Genomic DNA, 22,400 nt, shown 5'->3' on the forward strand with positions numbered 1-22,400 from the left:
GGGGAATGGGGGTTGCGGTCAGTTCATAACGCTTTGTCTCTGCCTCTCCTTCCTCCTCACGCTCTTCCCCTGCTCCAGCGTGGGGTCCCTCCCACGGGAGACAGTCCTTCACAAACTTCTCCAACGTGGGTCCTTCCCACAGGCTGCAGTTCTTCATGAACTGCTCCAGCATGGGTCCTTTCCACGGGGTGCAGTCCTACAAGAACGGACTGCTCCAGTGTGGGTCTCCCCACTGGGTCACAAGTCCTGCCAGAAAACCTGCTCCAGCATGAGCTCCTCTCCACGGGGCCACCGTTCCTGCCATGAGCCTGCTCCAGCGTGGGCTCTCCATGGGCTGCAGCTTCCCGCAGGGCACACCCACCTGCTCTCGCGTGGGGTCCTCCATGGGCTGCAGGGTGACAATGTGCTTCACCACGGTCTTCACCATGGGCTGCAGGGGAATCTCTGCTCCGGCGCTTGGAGCACCTCCTCCCCCTCCTTCTTCACTGACCTTGGTGTCTGCAGAGTTGCTTCTCTCACATATTCTCACTCCTCTCTCCCAGCTGCTGTTACGCAGCAGTTTTTACCCTTCCTTAAATATGTTATCACAGAGGCACTACCAATGTCTCTGATTGGCTCAGACTTTGGCCAGCGGCCGGTCCATCTTGGAGCTGGCTGAAACTGTCTCTGTCTGACATGGGGACAGCTTCTGGTGTCTTCTCATAGAAGCCATCCCTGCACCCCCCACCTCTACCAAAACCTTGCCACGTAAAGCCAATACAGGTCTTCTTCAGGCAACTGGAATAAGCCTCATGTTCACAGGCTCTGGTTCTCATGAGAGACTTGAACAACCCCAATATCTGCTAGAGGGCCAACAAAGCAGGGCACAAGCAACCCAGGAGGGACAGTTAAGCAGTGCAACTGGCTGCCCAGAGACGTTTGTGTAGTTTCTGTCCTTAGATGTTTTTAAGGCCTGATTGGGTAAAGCTCTGAGCAAGCTGGTCTGAATTCAGCATTGACCATGCTTTGAGCAGGAGGTTGGACTAGAGACCTCCTGAGGTCCCTTCCAACCTGAATTATTCTTTGATTGTATTTTATGTAACAACTATTTAGTTTCCCTTTCAGGAAACTTATGATCAGCAGTGAAAATTCTTTTTGGCATTCCTACAGGTACATCAGTAATTGCAACAATTGTTTCCTATCATCTCCTGAAAACTTCCATTGTGAATTTTCCGCCTTCAATTTTTGCCTAAGTGCTTTTGCTTTTAAAGAGCAAAACCCTGTAGGAAATGGCAATTATTGCAATACTGCAGTTTCCTCAAGTAAGCTCGAAGTACCCTGAACCATTGCCAACATGCTGTTTATTTTAGTTCTGAAGAACAAAATGCAATGCGCAGTGTTCAAAGACAGTATCAATAAGCAACATATAAGAATGTGTTTAACTAACAGAAGGTAGGATTTCTCTTACTGCTGTGAAATCTTGGTGGTGGAGAATGAATGCTGCTACGGTAATGAAGAAGAAAAAACTAGAAAAGGGAAATCATATTATCTTTAAGTGATTTTTTTTTTTTTTTTCACTACATCTAAGAAGAAACAGTCCAAGTAAAGACTAGATTTTGTTTATGAGGCAAAACACCATGTTTGGTAGAGTAAGAATTAATGATTAATGGAAGTCACCTAATATGAGAAATGCCCTTTTTCAACTTGAGTAATCAATGAATCCTGTAATTAAGAACTTCTGCTAGCAAAGTTAGCCAATTTGCTTAAAAAGAAAGAAATATTTTATTTTTCACAGCATCCTTCTCTTCAAATTTGTAGTGATAACTAGTTTATGTAACTGCCCCCAAATGTGGATGCTCATCTGAAATTTAATTTGGATTTATAAAACTTCTGTATTAGCTCTATGGAACAGGCTTTTTTGTTTTTGTTTTGTTTTGTTCTGTTTTTCTTTTTTGAGGTTTCCAGGCAAAGAACAAACGCTCTTTTGCACTGTCAATCATCTAACCCACTTATGCTTCTACATAAACATTTTTTGTATGCACTTACTAATTAACTAAGTATTCACTCATGTTAATTTATTACCCGCAGAATAAGAAAAAGTCAAAGTAGAAGGAATACTGTAAATAATGTGTCAATGATATTTAGTTATTTAAGGAAAATATAATTTTTTTCTGGACAAATGCTATGTAAAACACCTAACATAAGATCTTTTTCACCCCACCATATTACAGGATGATCTGTTTTAAAAAATAAGTGTGGAAAGAAGCAGCTCAGTGTCATCCTGATTTAAAAAAAAAAGTCTTTAGCTATGAAGAAAGAGTAATTCTAAATTCTAAAGAAATAATATTCCCTCTTTCTAGCTAAACACTATATTATTAGAGGACAGTGATGTATAGAGTGATCACAAATTTCTAATGAGCTCTGAAAATGATACATTAAATTAAAAAATTTTGTTGTCCTCTGTCCTGTAAATAGTGGTTAACATACCCAGCCATTACCAAAAGCCTAAGCACCTACATGCTCCAAACATTCTTTAAGTTGATCTGGCTATCATCAAAATTGCCAAAAACCTCTTCCAGAGAATCTTAAGAACAATCTGGTGCAAAATAAATGGCCTAAGTTCATTCTGATAGTTTGTAAAGTGTTACTAAACACACATTAAAACATTTATTTTTGGATAAGCATTCAAAAAGCTTGGGTTCTCATCTGAAATCTCTCTCCTACACAAATCTCACAAATAACAATGTTTTGCAGTCTTTCCGGTACTTGTAATTGCTGAAATTGAGAAATACAATGTGAAAAATATGTTGAACGTAACTTCTCAGCCTGGAATAGGAACTCCCAAACAAGTTTGTTACTGTCCATCCTGTCACTTGTGAAGAGATAAAAAGGGCATTCTCAGGGGAAAGGATCTATTGCCAGTAATACACAGTGGCTCTGGTCTTTTGCTAGAATCATTAGATAATAATCATCAACTTTACTCTCAACTCAAGTATAGAGTGTTTGACTTCTTTTTAAACAAAGAAATTTGGCTTTTTCCTACACAGTAGTTTTTCATTCATTTTGTGGGCACTAAAAAGTTTTCACAAAAATTTCAACTGACCAAATTTTACTTAGAGCTTGTTTTTCAAAAAGTTTTTCCTCACTGTTAATTTCTTTTATGGTAATATTTATTAGGAAGTTTTAATAAGTAATAATAATAATAAGCAAGTAATATTTATTAGGAATATTTATTAGGAAGACAGAGTAGGTTTTGGGGATTATCATTCCCCCCCCCAATACTGAAAAATCGGGAAAAGAAAAAAAGATGAAACTCATAAAAATAGAATTATCAGTTTACATCCTTACTAAATTAAACACATTTTCCCATTTTTTTGGCCAGCTGCTGCTGGTACCTTTCAGATTATCCAGAAAAAAAGTAACCTGCCCACGATGGGGTATTTCTACAAAGCAGTACTTGCAAATATTTTCCTGAGTTGCTTCTTACAGCATAGCTAACAGATGCAGCACTTTTTGCTCAGAAGGGGGCCGGAAACTTTGCAGAGAACAGCATCCGTGTCCTGAGCAATGGTGTTAATGTGTCACAGGGCACCACCTCCAGCCATCGGAGCAACTATCTCTATAATGTCAGAGGCCTCAATCCAGACCGAACTCCCGAGGGAGGATGCAGCTCTCAGAGTACAGCGAGTGCCTGGGGTCTCTCGCTGAGGCTGGGGCAGAGGGAGGCAGTTTCCTTGCCTGCAGAAGGTGTGCAGTGGTACAGGATCTGTGTTGCCAAGGAGGTGCAGGAAAAGGTCAGCAGACTGCGCAGTATCAGAGATGGTGAGAAAGAGATCAATCGGATCTTTTTCAAGACCCTGCAGCCTGAACCCTCAGCTGTATTGAAGGAGGATCAGGTGGTCTGTGCTTATTGGGTTAGGAAATGGTGAAGGCTGGAAGCTTGTGACTTCTGGCAACAGGAAGAAGGCTCCTGCTCCACCTGCATATCTCCAACTAAAGAACAGATTCAGTATCCTTGCAGCAGATGAGGGCCTGGGTCCAATGAAGCATCTGAAGCCTGAGCCACGCAGCAACACCAGAAGGAAGTGGCAAGTGATAATAGTGCTGTAGGGGACGGGGGCCGACCTGACCTGCTGTGTTGGGAGGTTTACTGCTTGCTGGGGGTTGGATCCGGGATGCTGTGGAGATACTACCAAGGTTTGTCCGACCCTCGGACTATTACCCCTTGTGAATCTTCACATGGGCACCAACAATACTGCCAGAGGAGACCTGGAGCATATCAGGTGTGACTACATGCATCTAGAGGCAACGGTCAAGGGCATGGGGGCCCAGGTAGTGTTCTCCTTGATCTTTCCAGTGAGAAGCAAGGGCTTGAGGAGGAATGGAAGGATCCTGTGGGTCAACAGTTGGTTGCCCAGCTGACGATGACAATTGGTATTTGTATTTTATGACCATGGGGACCCTTCTTTAGGGACTGAAGACTGCTAGAGAGAGATGGGATCCACCTGACCAAGTGGGGCAAAAACATCTTTACCAACAGTCTGGCCAACCTGGTGAGGAGAACTTTAAACTAGAAATGACAGGGGAGGGAGATGACGACCCATAATCAAGCGAGGGAGTGGTGGAATGGGTTGGCAAGCAAAGGGTGCAGGGTGTTATGGAAAAGAGAGAGCTTGTAATCAGCAAAACAGGGCTGAAGGGGAGACGCTCTGCTGGACACAATTCTTACAAACTGGTTGGCGGTATGAAGGTTGGGGGGCAGCCTGGGCTGCATTGACCATGAGATGGTGGAGTTGAGAATCCTGAGAGGAAGGAACAAGGCAAATGGCAGGATCACAACTCCAAACTTCAGGAGAGCAGACTTTGGCCTGTGCAGGGACCTGTTTGGAAGAATCCCATGGGAGACAGTCCTGGAGAGCAGAGGGGGTCTAGGAGACCTGTTTGATATTCAAGGATCACCTCCTCCAAGCTCAAGAATGGTCCATCCCAATGAGCAGGAAATCAAGCAAAGGTGACAGGTCTGCATGGACGAACAAGGAGCTCCCGACTAAACTCAAACATGAAAAGGAAGCATACAGGAGCTGGAAAAGGGACCCAGGAGGAATGCAGAGACACTGTCCAAGTGTGCAGAGATGGGGTTAGGAAAACCAAAGCCCACCTGGAATTGAAACTGGCAAGGGATGTGAAGGGCAACGTTAAGGGTTTCTACAGGTACATAGCAGCAAAATGAAGACCAGAGAAAATGTGGGCCTGCTGCTGAATGGGGCAGGGAACCTGATGACAAAGGACATGGGAAAGGCCGAGGTACTGAATGCCTTCTACACCTGAGTCTTTACGGGTAAGGATTGCCTTCAGGAATCCCAGGCCTCTGAGACCAGAGGGGAAGTCTGCAGCAAGGAAGAATTCTCCTCAATAGAGGAGGACCCAGGTAGGGAAACATTTAAACAAATTGGAGATGCGCAAGTCCATGGGACCTGATGGGGTGCACCCATGAGTGCTGAGGGAGCTGTCTGATGTCATTGCAAGGCCACTCTCAATTATCTTTGAACAGTCATGGTGATCAGGGGAAGTTCCTGAGGACTGGAAGAAAGCAAATGACACTCCAGTCTTCAAGAAGGGCAAGAAGGAGGTTCTGGGGAACTACAGGCTGGTCAGCCTCACCTCGATCCCTGGGAAGATGATGGAGAAAATAATCCTGGAAGCCATTTCCAAAGAAGGTGCTTGGTAGGAATCAGCATGGATTTAAGAATGGGAAATCATGCCTGACCAATATGATAAACCTTCTGCAATGAGTCAACTAGCTTGGTGGATGAGGGGAGAGCAGTGGATGCTGTTTATCTTGACTTTAGCAAGGCTTTTGACACTGTCTCCCATAACATCCTCATAGACAAGCTGACAAAGTACAGGTTCGATAAGTGGACAGTGAGGTGGACTGAAAACTGGCTGAACTGCCAGGCCCAGACGGTTGTGATCAGAAGCATAAAGTCTAGCTGGAGGCAAGCCTCTAGTGGTGTCCCTCGGGGTTGATCCTTGGGCCAATACTGTTTAACAACTTCATTAATGACCTGGATGATGTGACAGAGTGCACCCTCAGCAAGTTTGCAGATGACACAGAATTGGGAGGAACGGTTGATAGACCAGATGGCTGTTGTGCTATTCAGAGGGACCTCGACAGTCTGGAGAAATGGGCAGGCAGGAACCTCATGCAGTCCAACAAAGGGAAATGCCAAGTCCTGCCCCTGGGGAGGAATAACACGATGCACCAGTACAGGGTAGGGGCTGACTGGCTGGAAAGCAGCTTTGCAGAGAAGGACATGGGGGTCCTGGTGGACAACAAGCTGAACATGAGCCAGTAATGTGCCCTTGCAGCAAAGGAGGCCAATGGTATCCTGAGCTGCATTAGGAACAGTGTTGGCAGGAGGTCGAGGGAGGTGATCCTTTCTCTCTGCTCAGCACTGGTGAGGCCACACCTGGAGTCCTGTGTCCAGTTCTGGGCTCCCCGGTACAAGAAAGACCTGGACATACTGTAGCAAGTTCAGCGAAGAGCCGCTGCAGTGATGAAGGGATCGGATCGTCTCCCATAGGAGGAGATGCTGAGAGAGCTGGGATTGTTTAGCCTGGAAAAGAGAAGACTCAGGAGGGATCTTATCAATGTGTCTAAATACCTGATGGGAGGGTGTATTGAAGATGGAGCGAAACTCTTCTCAGTGGTGCCCAGTGACAGGACAAGAGGGAATGGGCACAAACTGAAACATAGGAAATTCCATTTAAACTTAAGAAAAATCTTTTTTGCTATGAGGGTAGTCAAACACTGAACCAGGTTGTCCAGAGAGGTTGTGGAGTGTCCATCCTTGGAGATATTCAAAACCTGACTGGACAATGTCCTGAGCAACTTGCTCTGGTTGATCCTGCTTTGAGCGGGGGTTGGGAGGGGGTTTGGACTAGACAATCTCCAGAGATCCCTTTCAACCTCAACTACTCAACTATTATATGGTTCGGTGATTACACTTGAAGTCACCATGGCAGAAGGTGTCATTTACAGTATCAAAAATAGCTTTGCTCGCTACAAGGATAGCTGAGGCTCTATGTCTTAAAAAATTAATCCAATTTTATAATGTGATTATTGTTTGGTCCACAGAAAGGATATAAAACTTAGTATTTACAAGGATTATACTGGATTGTAAATAGGAAATTTCTTTTTAATATTTAACACAACATACAAACCATGCAATAAATGTTTTAGGAAGGAATTGAAACTACAGGCACCACTTCCAGGAAGATCAACCTGAACTTTGCAAGTGATAAGATGTTAAACCAGGGGGGATCCCAGGCACCAAACTGGGACGGATGCGGGAATTGATAGAACTATACAAACTGATGAAGGGACTTGCAGGGGGACAGGGAAGCAGGGAGAAACAAAGAGGGGGGATAGACAGAAAGGGGGATAAAACAGGCCAGTCACGGGTAAAACGGGGCCGGTCAGTACGCTTGTCTGGCTGAGCCCTGTGCCTGATCACTGCAGTCTGTCCTATTTTCTTATATTTTCTTTTAAAATCGTTTCGTAACTATCGCTCTGCTTAATCTCGCTGTCTGTCCCCTGTGTATGTGTGCTGCAAGGAACAGGTGCCAGCTGCTGGCGAGACCGGTGTGTGTGTGATTGAAATTTGGTGCCCAGCTACTGGAGTCAGACTGGGGGGTGTAGGCACCCTGGGGCCTGTGGTGTCAGCTACGGGAGTGAGTGAGGGTCCTAGCATCAGTAGTTGGAGGGGGCCATAGCTCTCTGGATCATCATCATAGAATCATCATATGGTTTGGGTTGGAAGGGACCTTTAAAGGTCCAACCCCCCCTGCAATGAGCAGAGATGCCTTTCACTAGATCAGGTTGCTCCTAATGCACCCTGGGATGCGGTTTGCCCTCTTGGCTGCCAGGGCACACTGCTGACCCATATTGAGCCTGCTGTCAACCAGCACCCCCAGATCCCTTTCTGCAGGGCTGCTCTCCAGCCACTCCTCTCCCAATTTATACTTTTACCCGGTGTTACTCTGTCACAGGTGTAGAATCCGGCATTTGGACTTGTTAAATTTCATGCCACTGATGATTGCCCAATGCTCCAATCTATCTAGATCCCTCTGCAAGGCCCCTTGTCCCTCAAGAGAGTCAAGAGCACCTCCCAATTTGGTATTGTCAGCAAACTTGCTAATGGTGCATTCAACTCCTGCATCCAGATCATTGATAAAAATATTGAACCGAACTGGCCCTAGAATTGAACCCTGAGGAACACCACTGGTGACCGGTTGCCGGCCAGATGTAGCCCCATTCACTATAACCCTTTGAGCCCTGCCGTTCAGGCAGTTCTTCACCCGGCGCACCATGAACCTGCTCATCTCACAGTTGGACAACTTGTCCAGAAGGATGCTGTTGAGGGACAGTATCAAAAGCCTTACTAAAATCCAGAAAGACTACATCCACCGCCTTCCCTTCATCCACTAGGCGGGTGACCTTATCATAGAAGGATATTAAATTAGTTAGACAGGACTTTCCCTTTGTGAACCCATGTTGACTGTGCCTGATGATTGCATTATTCTTTAAATGCCTTTCAGTAGTACCCAGTATGACCTTCTCCATAATTTTTCCAGGTACTGAGGTTAGACTAACAGGTCTGTAGTTTCCTGGGTCTTCCCTCACGCCCTTCTTGTAAAGTGGAATAACATTGGCTAGCTTCCAGTCAGCAGGGAACCAAGACCTTTGGTTGATGATCGAGAGGGGTCCTGCCGTAACATCCTCCAGCTCCTTCAGTACTCTGGGATGAATCCCATCAGGCCCCATGGACTTGTGAACGTTCAGCTGATACAGCTGGTCCCTTACAATTTCAGTGTCCGCAAATGGAAAGTCACCGCTCCCGCACTCGTGGTCCTCCGACTCAGGGGACCGGGCAGCCCAAGGTCTATCAGTATGACTGAGGCAAAAAAAAGCATTGAATGCCTCCGCTTTTTCTTCATCCCTATTAGTCCGGTGACCATCTTCAACAAGTATCGGTCCAATGTTTTCCTTAGACCTCCTCTTGCTATTAGGGTACGTAAAAAAGCCTTTCTTGTTGTCTGACACAACACTGGCCAGTTTCAACTCTAATTGAGCTTTGGCCTTTCGTGTCTTCTCCCTGCGTATACGAACCATGGCTCTGGAATCTTCCTGCGAAGCCTGTCCTTGCTTCCAGAGATCATACAATTTCTTTTTCCTCTTGAGCTCCTCGAGGAGTTGCCTGTTCAGCCAAGCTGGTCTTCTGCCCCGCTTGCTTGACTTTTGACACACTGGAATTGCCTGCTCCTGTGCTTCTAAAAGGTGGTTCTTAAAAACTGACCAGCACTCGTGGACTCCTAAGCCCTCAAAGGCAGATTCCCAGGGGACTCTGCTAAGTAGCTCCCTGAGTAGCTTAAAGTTTGCTCTCTTGAAGTCCAGGGTAGCAACTCTGCTGTCCTTTTTTCTCATTACACTGAAAATTTTAAGCTCAACCATTTCGTGATCACTGTGGCCAAGACAGCCACCTACCATCACATCTCCCACGACTCTTTCTCTATTCACAAACAACAAGCCTAGGAGGGCATCTTTCCTAGTTGGCTCACAGAGTACTTGTGACAAGAAGTTATCTATCTCCCACAAACTTCAAGAATTTCCAAGACCTGCTCGTCACAGCAGTATGATATTCCCAGTTGATGCCTGGGAAGTTGGAATCTCCCATAAGGACAAGGGCTACCGATCCAGAGATTTCTCCTAATTGCCTATAGAATAACTCATCAGTGCTAACATCCTGGCTGGGTGATTGGTAGTAGACACCCACTACAACATCTCCTTTTGTTTTCCATCCCCCTAATCCTCACCCAGAGGCTCTCCACCACATCACCGCTAACTGTAAGGGCTGTACAATCAAACCTCTCCCTTACATATAGTGCGACACCTCCACCTCGCCTGCCCTGCCTATCCCTCCTGAACAGCCTGTAGCCCTCCATCCCAGCACTCCAATCATGGGACTCATTCCACCAAGTCTCACTAATACCAATGATATCATAGTTCTGGGAACTAACCAACACTTCCAGTTCATCCTGTTTGTTTCTCATACTGCGTGCGTTGGTGTACAAGCATTTCAGATATGCTCCTGAGCCCTAAATCTAAATCTAAATCTACCCTCTTTCAGTTTAAAACTGTTGCCCCTTGTCCTGTCACTACAGGCCCCAGAAAAAAAGTCTCTCTCTGCCCCCTTTATATATTGAAAGGCCGCAATAAGGTCTCCCTGGAGCCTTCTCTTCTCCAGGCTGAACAACCCCAACTCTCACAGCCTTTCCTCATAGGAGAGATGTTCCAGCCCTGTGATCATTCTTGTGACCCTCCTCTGGACGCGCTCCAACAGAACTGGATGCCCCAGAGCTGCGTGCAGTACTCCAGGTGGGGTCTCACGAGAGCAGAGTAGAGGGGGAGAATTGACCTGCTGGCCACGCTTCCTTTTATGCAGCCCCGGATGCGATTGGGTTTCTGGGCTGCCAGCGCACATTGTCGGCTCATGTCCAGATTTCTGTCCACCGGTATCCCCAAGTCCTTCTCCGCAGGGCTGCTCTCAATCCCTTCATCCCCAGCCTGTACTGATACCAGGGGTTGCCCCGACCCAGGTGCAGGACCTTGCACTTGGCCTTGTTGAACTTCATGACATTCACATGGGCCCACTTCTCTAGCTTGTCCAGGTCCCTCTGGATGGCATCCCTTCCCTCTAGGGAATCAACCGCACCACTCAGCTTGGTGTCATGTGCAAACTTGCTGAGGATGCACTCAATCCCACTGTCTGTGTCGTTGATAAAGATATTAAACAGTATTGGTCCCAGTACGGACCCCTGAGGGACACCACTCGTCACTGGTATCCACTTGGACACTGAGCCATTGACTGTAACTCTTCGGACGTGGCCATCCAACCAGTTCCTTATCCATCTAACAGTCCATCCATCAAACCCATATCTCTCCAATTTAGAGGTAAGAATGTTGGGGGGGGGACTGTGCCAAAGGCCTTACAGAAGTCCAGGTAGTTGACATCCATAGCGCTTCCCTTGTCCACTGATGTAGTCACTCCATCGTAGAAGGCCACTAGGTTGGTCAGGCAAGACTTGCCCTTGGTGAAGCCATGTTTGCTGTTTCCCCGTCATCTGTATGCCTCGACATATCTTCCAGGAGGATCTGCCTCGACATATCTTCCAGGAGGATCTTACCGAGCACGGAGGTGAGGCTGACTGGCTGGTAGTTCCCAGGGTCCTCCTTTTTATCCTTTTTCAAAATGGGTGCAATGTTTCCCTTTTTCCAGTCACCGGGGAATTCTCCTGACTGCCATGACTTTTCAAATATCATGGAGAATGGCTTGGCAACATCATCAGCCAATTCCCTCAGGACCCTGGCATGCATGTCATTGGGTCCCATGGACTTATGTATGTTCAGGTTCCTCAGGTGGTCTTGAACCTGATCTTCTCCTATGATGGGAGGAACTTCTTTCCCCCAGTCCCTGCCTCGAGGTTCAGGGGCTTGAGAGATGTGGGAAGAGAGATTGCCAGTGTCAGGGTGATTGAAGTCCCCCAGGAGGATCAGAGCCTGCGAGCGCAATGCTTCCTGTAGCTGGAGTAAGAACGCTTCATCGACATCCTCCCCTTGATCAGGTGGCCTGTAGTAAACACCAACCACGAGGTTTCCTTTGTTGGCTTTTCCCTTATTTTTGCCCATAAGCTCTCAACCTGTTCATTGCTGTTTTTCAAAGACAGCTCTGTGCAGTCAATCCATTTTTTTAGATAGACGGCAACCCCCCACCCCCACCCTTCCTTCCTTGCGTGTGCTTTCTGAACAGTTTATAGCCATCGACTGCAGCACTCCAGTCGTGCGATTCGTCCCACCAAGTTTCAGTGATAGCGATTAAATCATAGCTTTCCAGGTGCACAGTGGCTTCCATCTTTTCCTGTTTGTTACCCATGCTGCGTGCATTGCTATAGAGGCACTTTAGTGGGCCTATCGACCTTGTCACCTTTTTAGAGGAACACAGCCTAATTCCTTTGAGGCATTTCACAGGTGTTTCCCTGTTGGTTCCTAATATTTCTTTTAAAATTTCTTTTAGTATTCTATATTATATTTTATATATATGTAATTTTAATTTCTGTTTAATATTTAACACGACATACAAAACATGCAATAAATGTTTTAGGAAGGAATTTAACCTTCCTGTAAACCAATTTAAAATCATTTACTACCAAAAGCAGCCTTTAAAAAAATACCATGCTTGAGCAATGATGGATACTATAAAATCATCTTTGAAAATAAAGCTCTATTCCTGATAATGGTCAGTTGGCCATAATACTACAATTGATTGATGAGTCCTTCATGCTGGAAACAGAACAGAAAGTATAGTAGACTGGAATAATAAACAAGACTTAAAATGTTTGACAATGTTATGTTGGTTTAATAGGTATCAAAACTGATAAGGTTTTAGCAGCCACTGATAATACATAAATGTTTAATTATTCAAAAATGAAATGACAAAGCATATACATTTTGCTTTTTTAACAGCTAGAACTTTTATATATAAAACTTAAACTAAAGACTACTGAAGTCAGCAGAAAGACTGTCTTACATTAATGGACTCAGGCTCAGGGCCATAGTGCATTCACAGGTGTCAGGTAGACTAGAGCCAGCATGTAAAGGAACCCAATTTTATCTTAAAATTAAGAAAAACTTAGAATTTGCAGTGACAAAAGCATATTCCATAGGGAAATATATTCTTAAAACTTCTAGAGACTTTCCTAAATGTAGTGAAATATCCACTCTCCTTTTCTTTAAATACAGTGCTTACATCAACTCCAGTACACCTTCCTACTCAACAGAATTAAGGAAAGATGACACACACTATGTTTACATCCTTCCAAATCATTCCCAAAAGTTTCACGTGAGGCACAAAAAAATCACCACATAAACCAAACCAAACCAAACCAAACCAAACCAAAACACAGTCTTACGAGATGTTATCCGTGTTTAACTTACTAGGAATAGGTCTAAGGACATCAGGAATGAGAATCTCCACCAAAGCCTGGTACATCACATGGTCACAATTACCCATCCATTTCAGAATAGACTCATTTTTGCACAGAGTAATCAGTTTTCCTTTTGGAAGTCGACTTTCTATTTCACTCAGATTGCTGGTGTGAATAAATGTAACAAATGAAAATGCATTTACATACAGATAAGAAAAGTACAATGGACTTTGAAATTGATTATTTAATAAAAACTTTATAAATGTCTCTGTTACATCCAATTGAAACTCTTTAACTTCTTAATATGAAACTGGGGAAAAATGGCCTCCAAAGTTCTGCTCCAGCCCATAAATTATGCATAAGTATGATAAAAATGGTCCTTGCAATTTAAACGAACTGGACAGTATATTGTGAAAAGATGTTTTGACTTTATTTATCCAAACAAAGGAAAAAATAGAAGATGTATACAATCATTTTAAGGCTGCAGTTTGACATATACCAACAGTGTATATGTCAAATAGCAGACAACACGAATTGAACCTGAAAAACTACTGATATCAGAAAAGGTTCTTAGCCTATATGTAAAACTAAGACGTTCTTTGATTTGACTCCTGCTGTTATATTATGATGATGAACAGTAAACAAAAAGAGACATTTACTGACCTCAGTTCAATAATAGCTGTGTCGTCAGCTGGAGCAGAGGGAGAATAGCGCCAGAAAGTTTGCCACAATTTTTCTATCAGGCTAAACTGAAGATTCACAACAACATCCACTATTGCCTAAAAAAATATAAAACAAGTGCAGAAAGTCTTCTACCTCATCTCCCCCTTGCCCCAACTCCTCCCAGGGGTATAGCTCCCCCTGGTCTTTTTGCAGAAAAAAATAGTAAAATGTATGTTTATAAATAAACATATATCCGTTTTAATAACTTTTTAGCAACAAATGTTCCAACTGTCCCTACTAGTGTGGACAGAGACTGAGATCAGGCCAAATGCAAATACAAGGAAGCCTCCAGAAAAGAACCTAAGCACATATATCAGGTGAATTCACCTAAACAGAACTTTTAACACTATTACAAACACAAAGGAAACCTGCTATTTCATGAATTTTGTTACTTCATTACATGTTTTAAAGCACCTTCAACAATAATTTTAAAACACATTATTCAATATGAAATGTGGCCTTAAGTTCCTAAACAACCTGCTTCTTTAAAACTTGAAGAAAAAAGTAAGTTCGTTTTTAACATAAACATTAGAAATAACAATTTAATCTGATTTCAACTCTTATAAACAAAAACAAAACCCTGTATATATATTATCTAAAATTCAGTTTATCTAAAATTCTCAAAACCTACACATGATTACATTCCAGTATTGGTATTCTATTACATGTTATTTTCTTTCCCTGTAAAGAGAGAAATTCCAGAGAAGTCTTTTTGCAAACGTCCTTTCCGATGGAATAAGCAAAATATTTGAGGAGCACATCAGATACAAGTAGGTTGGCTGTAATGTGTTTTGTGTCAGTCATCCTGTTGTACTGATTCTCACTAGAAGACATGAATTTTCAAAGAATGATGATTTATGTGAAATGCCTCTTTTCTCTTACCTCACAGTGCTCTCGATAAAGACTTTGCAATGATTTTATGTCCTCAAGGGTAGTACCTTCTGGCAGAGAAGACATTTCAACTTCTCCAAACTCTGGAAGTACTCGAGATGCATCTGTTTCCATGACAACATAACAGAAGAAAGCTATTGTGAATGGTGCCAACTACAGTTCGATTAGAAAACATTTAAGGATCATGTAAAGAAATAAAGTCTAGAAGGTCATAATGCCCAAAGAGGTATGTCTTTCAGATTTAATATATTTTAAAGTTGCAATAAAATTGTGAACAAACCAGCTGGCTATTTTTTAAGCAAAAGGAGATGTTAAATTATTCTTGACAGATAGCAGATAAAAATGATTTCACATACATATTGTACCTGTATATAAAAAAAAGCTAAGACACATTTTCAGAATATGACAGGCTGAAGCAGCATATTCATGTCAGTACATAAGAGATTAATATAATTTAATAGTTTTTGTTTTGATCAACTGAATAGTTTTTGCATTGTCATGCATGTTATGGTTTAGTAGACTCAGCAGCATATATTTATTTGAAATTTACAAGGCTTTCAACTGTAGCCAACATGTGCTTTTACTATTTCTAATAAATGTTTCCAAGAGATACACTGGTATGGGGGGGAAAATGCACTGTCAACTGGGGGGGCAGTGGAAGGGAAAATTCAAAAACATGCGAACTATAGCTTAAGGTTCCCAATGATTTCAGTAACAGCAAGGTTAGGTCAAAGGATGTGGTGCTTCAAAATCCCAATATATGAACTCAAAACTCAATGTACAATTATTTCAATAACACATTTAATAAGCTTTTTTACATTAGCAAATTACTAAATGTGGGAATAAATGAGATTGTGTTTTACTTTGACGAGATGCAGCTGTGCCCTTGAGGCTTGTTACAAACAGGTTCGCAGGAATGCAGCTGTGGCCTTGAGGCTTGTTACAAACAAGTTTGTGAAACTCAGAGGCAGAAAAATAAGGATGAGATTGGATACATCCCTGAAAGAGGAATTCGCGTGCACCAGCTTGAAGAACCAATAAGTAACACTGAAGAGACGCGTGGACAAAGACAGTAGCCAATGAAATAAGTTTTGCTTGCTCATGAACACTAGATCATATTATAAAAGGGATAGATTGTAAAAATAAAGTGTCTTCGCTTGTCTTCGCTTGTCTTCGCCTAAACTCATATGCGGAGTCCGTGTTTAATTGCCACAACTAAATTACCATTTGCTTCCACAACTGAGAAATCGATATGCTTAGTTACATCAATGAATGCATAAAATGCACATTTTTAAACACGAACCTTGGTTTTCTGGTTTTAACTGTTTGGCTCTTTCCATTCATAACGTTGCAGCACAAACTCAATGCACCTTCTTGTCAATGGTCAACACAACTGCAGTGCAAAAATACAATCCCAATTTCTGTCCATATTCAAAAAATTGGGAACCCAGTAGAAATTAATAATCTTTTAGGGCAAGATTTTCAGTATGCATTTTTGTATAAAATGCTTCATTGCAATTGCATAATAATAATATACAATGCAAGTAGATTTTGCACATTTTTTCTTTTATATCTGCATGATACATATTAAATATTGCAGAAGTCTTACAATATGGAACATATAGCTTCTATGAGTATCTTTTTGTTCTGTTATCAGTGAGACTTTTAAACAAGGCAACATAACTAAAATAATTATAGTATTTGTATGATGATGTTCATGACAATAAAGGGGTTTATTTTATTTATACAACAGTATAACACATCTTTTCATACCTAAAAACTGTTGATGATGTTGACTTTGGGCAATTATAGTTTGTTCAGCAGATGTGCCTGTTTGTTGGCCACTTCCTGTGAAACCATCTGCAACTCCATCCACTTTCTGCACAGGCTTGTACCTGCAAAATTATCAAATACAAAATTATTCTTTATGTTCACTTTTTTGTAAGTGCAATATCACACTCTGTTCTGCCTGATTTCTCAGTCTCAATATACAGTTTTGCTAGTTCACACACAAGAAAAAAGTAACATCAGAATAATTGTAGTAAGGAAAGGCAGAACATTGGCAATGCATTATAAAATTCATAAAGCTGATATCACAGCACAACTACCAATTTCTTGTGGAATTTAGTTTAAGAACTATACCACTAAGACCTAAAGGTCATTTACACTAAACAGAAACACAATCTTTCCTTTTCCAAAGGACTTGCCTTCCCAGGAATCAAGTAGCTCAAAAATAAGGTTCAATCACCTTAAGAAGGGCCATGTATCTGTTTGAAGACAAAAGAATTTAAATAATTTTAAAATGTAACAAAATTCTCATGAGCTCAGAAGGTCTGAGAAGGCTACTTAGACTTACACTAAGTAGCTGAATCAGGGGAGGTTCAGACTTGATATTAGGAAACATTTCTTTAGTGAGAGGGTGGTCAAACACTGGAACAGACTTCCTAGAGAGGTGGTCGATGCCCCATGCCTTTCAGTGTTTAAGAGGCATTTGGACAATGCCCTTAATAACATGCTTTAACTTTTGGCCCTGAAGTGTTCAGGCAGTTGGACTAGGTGATCGTTGTAGGTCCCTTCCAACTGAAAATTATTCTATTCTATTCTATTCTATTCTATTCTATTCTATTCTACTCTATTCTATTCTAAACTCTTCATCAGTCAAGTCACAAAAGCTTTTATAAAGGATAAAAAGGACAAAGATGCAAATAGGAATCCTGGTTTGAATGGTCAGATGTTAAGACCATCTCACTGACAGGCTGAAGATTCTGCCTGCCATCTCCAACAGAACTGAAAATTAATTCTGACCCAGCTCTTAGTGATAAGGACTTGGAAGCTTTGTCCTTCTGAAATAGCCTTGCAGCCAGAAGAAAACTAGAGAAACTTTGGTGCAGAATGCAATGCATGTGAACTGTCACTCAAGTCTGAAATTGCACTGTGCAGCTTGTAAAGCTTTGTACTAACTTTAGAAATGTCAACAAATTCCACTCTGAAAACGCTCCTCTTAAGCAGTTGAGTCAGCTGTGAGCATGTTCTCATTTTGGTCTTATTAAACAGATAATAGGAATGCCCTATGTAACTACTTATATTTTAGTTTATGAGAAAGCTCCCATAAGAAGCAAGATTCTGGTTATTCCAGGCATATTTAACTATACAATAACATAGAACATGGGATATACAAGAAGTATACTTTTCCAGAGAAGGCCTCTTGGCCTGATTAACATAAAGTATGATAACTTTAGGAATGTTAATACTTGGAAACAAAAACTTCTATCATCTTAATCTCTAGGACTTTTATATGAAGCCTGGTCATTGTAAAGGCCCAGGATAAAATCCCAGGCCTGCTGAAATCAATAGCACAACTGTAATCAACAGCACAACTGTAATCAACTTTAAAAGACTAAAGTTTAATCTCTAGTATCACAGTAGCATTGAACTCTTATGGATAAACTTCTCATCACTTGATAGATCTATTTGCAATCCAAAACCCCTCATTTTGTAAGAATTTTTAACTTTATTCTCATTATACTTTATCATTAAAAATACCTGGCAGAAGATCAATTTCTATATATATTTGCAAATCAAAATCAGTATGTTCACATAGTTCCACTAGTTTCTACAAAATGTATTCTTTCACAAACTTTTCAGCTCTTGGAGTAGAATCCCAAGTGCCTTGAATGCATAAAAGTAACAGTCCTTTGAGTTTCTGGGGTTTAGAAAGAACTTTAAAAAAAAAAAAAAAGCCAACTTAATCCACTGGTGCTAGGAGTCAGGATTATCCTATCAGTTGCTCCAATGTGCTTCATGTAAAAAGCGTTGGGGAAAAGTCTTAATTCTGGCATTATTACAAGTGACATTATAGGAGTCAAACAGTTTCAACGGCATTAGAAAATAACTTGCAAAATGTAACCGAGGAATGAAAAAAAAAAGAAAAGATTCTTTTTCAGGTGTTTCAAATGAAACTTGAGCAGAGTTGTTAACAATTTTAGATTTCCTATCTTTTATGGGCAGTAGAGGGTGACATTTTTGCAGTTCAGGCAATGAGAGGCTTCCAGAATTCCTGGCAAAATCCTCTGTTTATACCCAGGCTACTCTTTGCATTTTTAATTACAGACAGGGGAAAATGTTACTACAACGGATTTACACAACTACTTAATGGAAGAATTTAGCTTTTTTTTAAATTATCTGACCCTTTTTCCTATTTCAACTCTGAGTTTTCCAATTATTTTTTTTTAATTAACTGCTAAGAGAAGAGGCACTGAAAAAAAAAATAACCAACCTTTTAGAAATATAACAGCTTTCAAAAGATGCTTAGCTTTACTCAAGAAGAATAGAACTTTAATTTTATATAGCTAAATGTAAGCACAATAAAAGTTTGGAGAGTCTTTAGCTAATAACAAACATTCTAAAGTTTTGAAAAGTACGGAAATCCAACAGAACTAGACCACTGAAATATGAACATGAAATTAGTTAATTCAAAACCCAAAGCAAAATGATGTGTTTTTCTCATTATTAACATAATTTACAGTAGAACTTAATTGATTCCCATAGTCCAATCCTACACACTGTAATTAAACTGAAACTTCCCACTCACTCCTCAGAAAAGTTTAAGAAATTTTGACTAAAATTTGAAAACAGCAACCATTCAATAGTCATCAATAAGATAAAGCAGAAATAGGAAGAATAGGAGTACATGCCAAACTTCCTGTTTGGTATTAAATGGACACAGAAGTAAGCAAATGAGTAAGAAAAAAGTAGAAACTATTAAAAAAGAAAGAAGTCAAAATGGATTGACTAAGTCACAAGGCAAAGTAAAAAACTGTCTAAGTTTTTCTGCATATTTTGTTGCTTCCTTGTAGTTGCCCTGCTGACAATATTAAAATATTTACTGAGACTCTCAATATTTAGTATTACCTCAAAAATCCAATTAATGCACTTACATAATTTATTGGTAGGCTCTGTTTTCATTAAAAAGAAAGGCTTATACTGTTCTGGCTTGCTGAAAAATAAACTCTAAGGGCTTTAGAAACAGAAACCAAACTGAGCTCTAATAATGTATTAGGGTTTTTTCTTTCACTTTTATTCACCAAAATATTTGGTTTTGATATTACCTTTTTCTATTCTTAATCATCTTTTTTTGTGAGATCCATTTACTATTAAACGTCACACCTGTGTTTGACCCAGAACTGATAGATAATTTCAGGGAACTACAGGCCGGTCAGCCTCACCTCAGTCCTGAGAAGGTGATGGAGCAGCTAATCCTGGGAACCATTTCCAAATACATGAAGGACAAGAAGGTGATTGGGAGTAGTCAGCATGGATTCACCAAAGGGAAGTCATGCTTGACCAATTTGATAAACTTCTATGATGAAATGACTGGCCTGGTAGATGAGGGGAGAAGCTGATGAAATATGGGCTAGATGAACAGACAGTGAGGTGAATTAACTGGCTGAATGGCTGTATTGGGTTTACGTGGCAAGGTTTTGATAGCGAGGGGGCTGCAGGGGTGGCTTCTGAGAGGAGACACCAGAAGCTGCCCGCATGTCGGACAGAGCCAGTTCCAGCTAGCTTCAAGACGGACACGCCGCTGGCCAAAGCTGAGACAATCAGTGACATTCATGTCACCTCTGTGATAACATATTTAAGAAAGGGTAAAAAAACCTGCTGTGCAATAGCAGCTGGGAGAAAGGCGTCAGAATATGTGAGAGAAAAAGCCCTGCAGACACCAAGGTCAGTGAAGAAGGAGGGGGAGGAGGTGCTCCATGTGCCAGAGCAGAGATTCCCCTGCAGCTCATGGTGAAGACCATGGGGAAGCAGGTTGTCCCCCTGCAGCCCATGGAGATCCACAGTGGAGCAGATAACCACACTGCAGCCTGTGGAGGACCCCACGCTGGAGCAGGTGGATATGCCCTGAAAGAAGCTGCAGCCTGTGGAGGGCCCATGCTGGAGCAGGTTCCTGGCAGGAACTGCAGCCTGTGGAGAGGAGCTGGAGCAGTCTGTTCCTGAAGGACTGCACCCCATGGAAAGGACCCACACTGGAGCATTTAATGAAGAATTGCAGTCCGTGGGAAGGACCCACATTGAAGAAGTTCATGAAGGACTGTCTCCCGTGGGTGGGACCTGATGCTGGAGCTGGGAATGAGCTTGAGGAGGAAGGAGAGGCAGAGACAACTGATGAACAATGAACTGACCACAACTCCCATTCCTCATCCCCCTGCACCGCTCAGGGGGAAGAGATAGAAGAGTTGGGAGTGAAGTTGAGCCTGGGAAGAAGGGAGGGGTGGGGGGAAGGTTTTTTTTAGATTTGTTCTTATTTCTCATTATCCATCTCTGTTTGATGGGCAATAAATTAAATTAATTTCCCCAAGTCAAGTCTGTTTTGCCTGTGACAGTAATTGTTGAGTGATCTCCCTGTCCTTATCTCAACCCACTAGCATTTCATTGTATTTTTCTCCCCCTTTCCTGCTGAGCGGCTTGGTGGGCACTTGGTGGGCAGCCAAGGTCAACCCACCACAATGGCCAGGCCCACAGGGTGATGATCAGTGGCAAAAAGTCTAGTGACTAGCAGTGTACCGCGGGGGTCAATACTGGGTCCAGTCCTGTTCAATATCTTCATTAATGATCTGGATGATGGGGCAGAGTGTACCCTCAGCAAGTTTGCTGATGACACAAAACTGGGAGGAGTGGCTGATAGGCCAGAGGGTCGTGCTGCCATCCAGAAAAGGACCTGGGGGTCCTCGTGGACAGCAAGTTGAACATGAGCCAGCAGTGTGCGCCCTTGCCGCAAAGGAGGCCAATGGTATCCTGGGCTGCATCAGGCAAAGCATTGCCAACAGGTGGAGAGACATGATCCTTCTCCTCTACTCAGCACTGGTGAGGCCACACCTGGTGTACTGTGTCCAGTTCTGGGATACCCAGTACAAGAGAGACATGGACATACTGGAGAGAGTCCACCGAAGGGCCACAAATATGATTAAGGGAGTGGAGCATCTCTCCTATGAAGAAAGGCTGAGGGAGCTGGGACTGTTTGGCCTAGAGAACAGAAGGCTCGGAGGGGATCTCATCAATGTATTTAAATACCTGAAGGGAAGGTGCATAGAAGATGGAGCCAGGCTCTTCTCAGTGGTGCCTAGTGACAGGACAAGAGGCAATGGGCACAAACGGAAACCCAGGAGGTTCCGTCTGAACATCAGGAAACACTTTTTTACTGTGACAGTGACTGAGCACTGGAGCAGGTTGCCCAGAGAGGTTGTGGAGTCTCCCTCCTTGGAGATATTTAAAAGCCATCTGGACACGGTCCTGGGCAACATACTCTAGGTGGTCCTGCTTGAGCAGGGGGGTTGGACCAGATGACCTCCAGAGGTCCCTTCCAACCTCAGCCATTCCGTGATTTTGTGATTCTGTGAATTCAATTATTTAAACATCTCGGCATTTCCTTCCCATAAACCATCTAGCAGCAGTATGTCAAAGGCAAATCAGCCTTCCATTTGGAAGTCTGAGCCATACAGCAGCTCCAGTTGAAAGGCAGGTCTATTGCCTATATAGGTGAGGCAAGCCCCTACGTGTGCATTTCTTCTATTCCAGTACAAAGGTGCTTTACTTCTCTTGATCTGTGCCTGTTGTGTCCAAGCTACTGTCTCAGCTGAGAGATGGGACTGTTAGCAAGTAATCTGTAGTTTATATGTTTACTATTTTTTTATTTCTTATTGGAACAGAGAAGTAGCATTCCCATAGCTCATGTCGACCACAACTGAAACTCAGCAACT

At 42.4% G+C, this 22,400-nt stretch overlaps 1 protein-coding gene across 2 annotated transcripts in view; it reads right to left on the reverse strand.

Annotated features, from left to right (window-relative positions):
• Positions 1-22,400, reverse strand: part of LOC309601527 (transcription factor RFX3-like) — a gene marked incomplete at both ends in the record, with an annotated part of 103,451 nt that overhangs the window by 18,886 nt on the left and 62,165 nt on the right. For both annotated transcript variants that reach the window (XM_082334572.1, XM_082334571.1), the window contains 4 exons: positions 13,034-13,188; positions 13,687-13,802; positions 14,629-14,741; positions 16,411-16,532. In XM_082334572.1, coding sequence (XP_082190698.1) covers positions 13,034-13,188; positions 13,687-13,802; positions 14,629-14,741; positions 16,411-16,532 — 506 coding nt within the window. The remainder of the gene's footprint in view (positions 1-13,033; positions 13,189-13,686; positions 13,803-14,628; positions 14,742-16,410; positions 16,533-22,400) is intronic.

Source organism: Platalea leucorodia (assembly GCF_965183815.1).
Source record: "Platalea leucorodia genome assembly, chromosome: W".
Taxonomy (NCBI): domain Eukaryota; kingdom Metazoa; phylum Chordata; class Aves; order Pelecaniformes; family Threskiornithidae; genus Platalea; species Platalea leucorodia.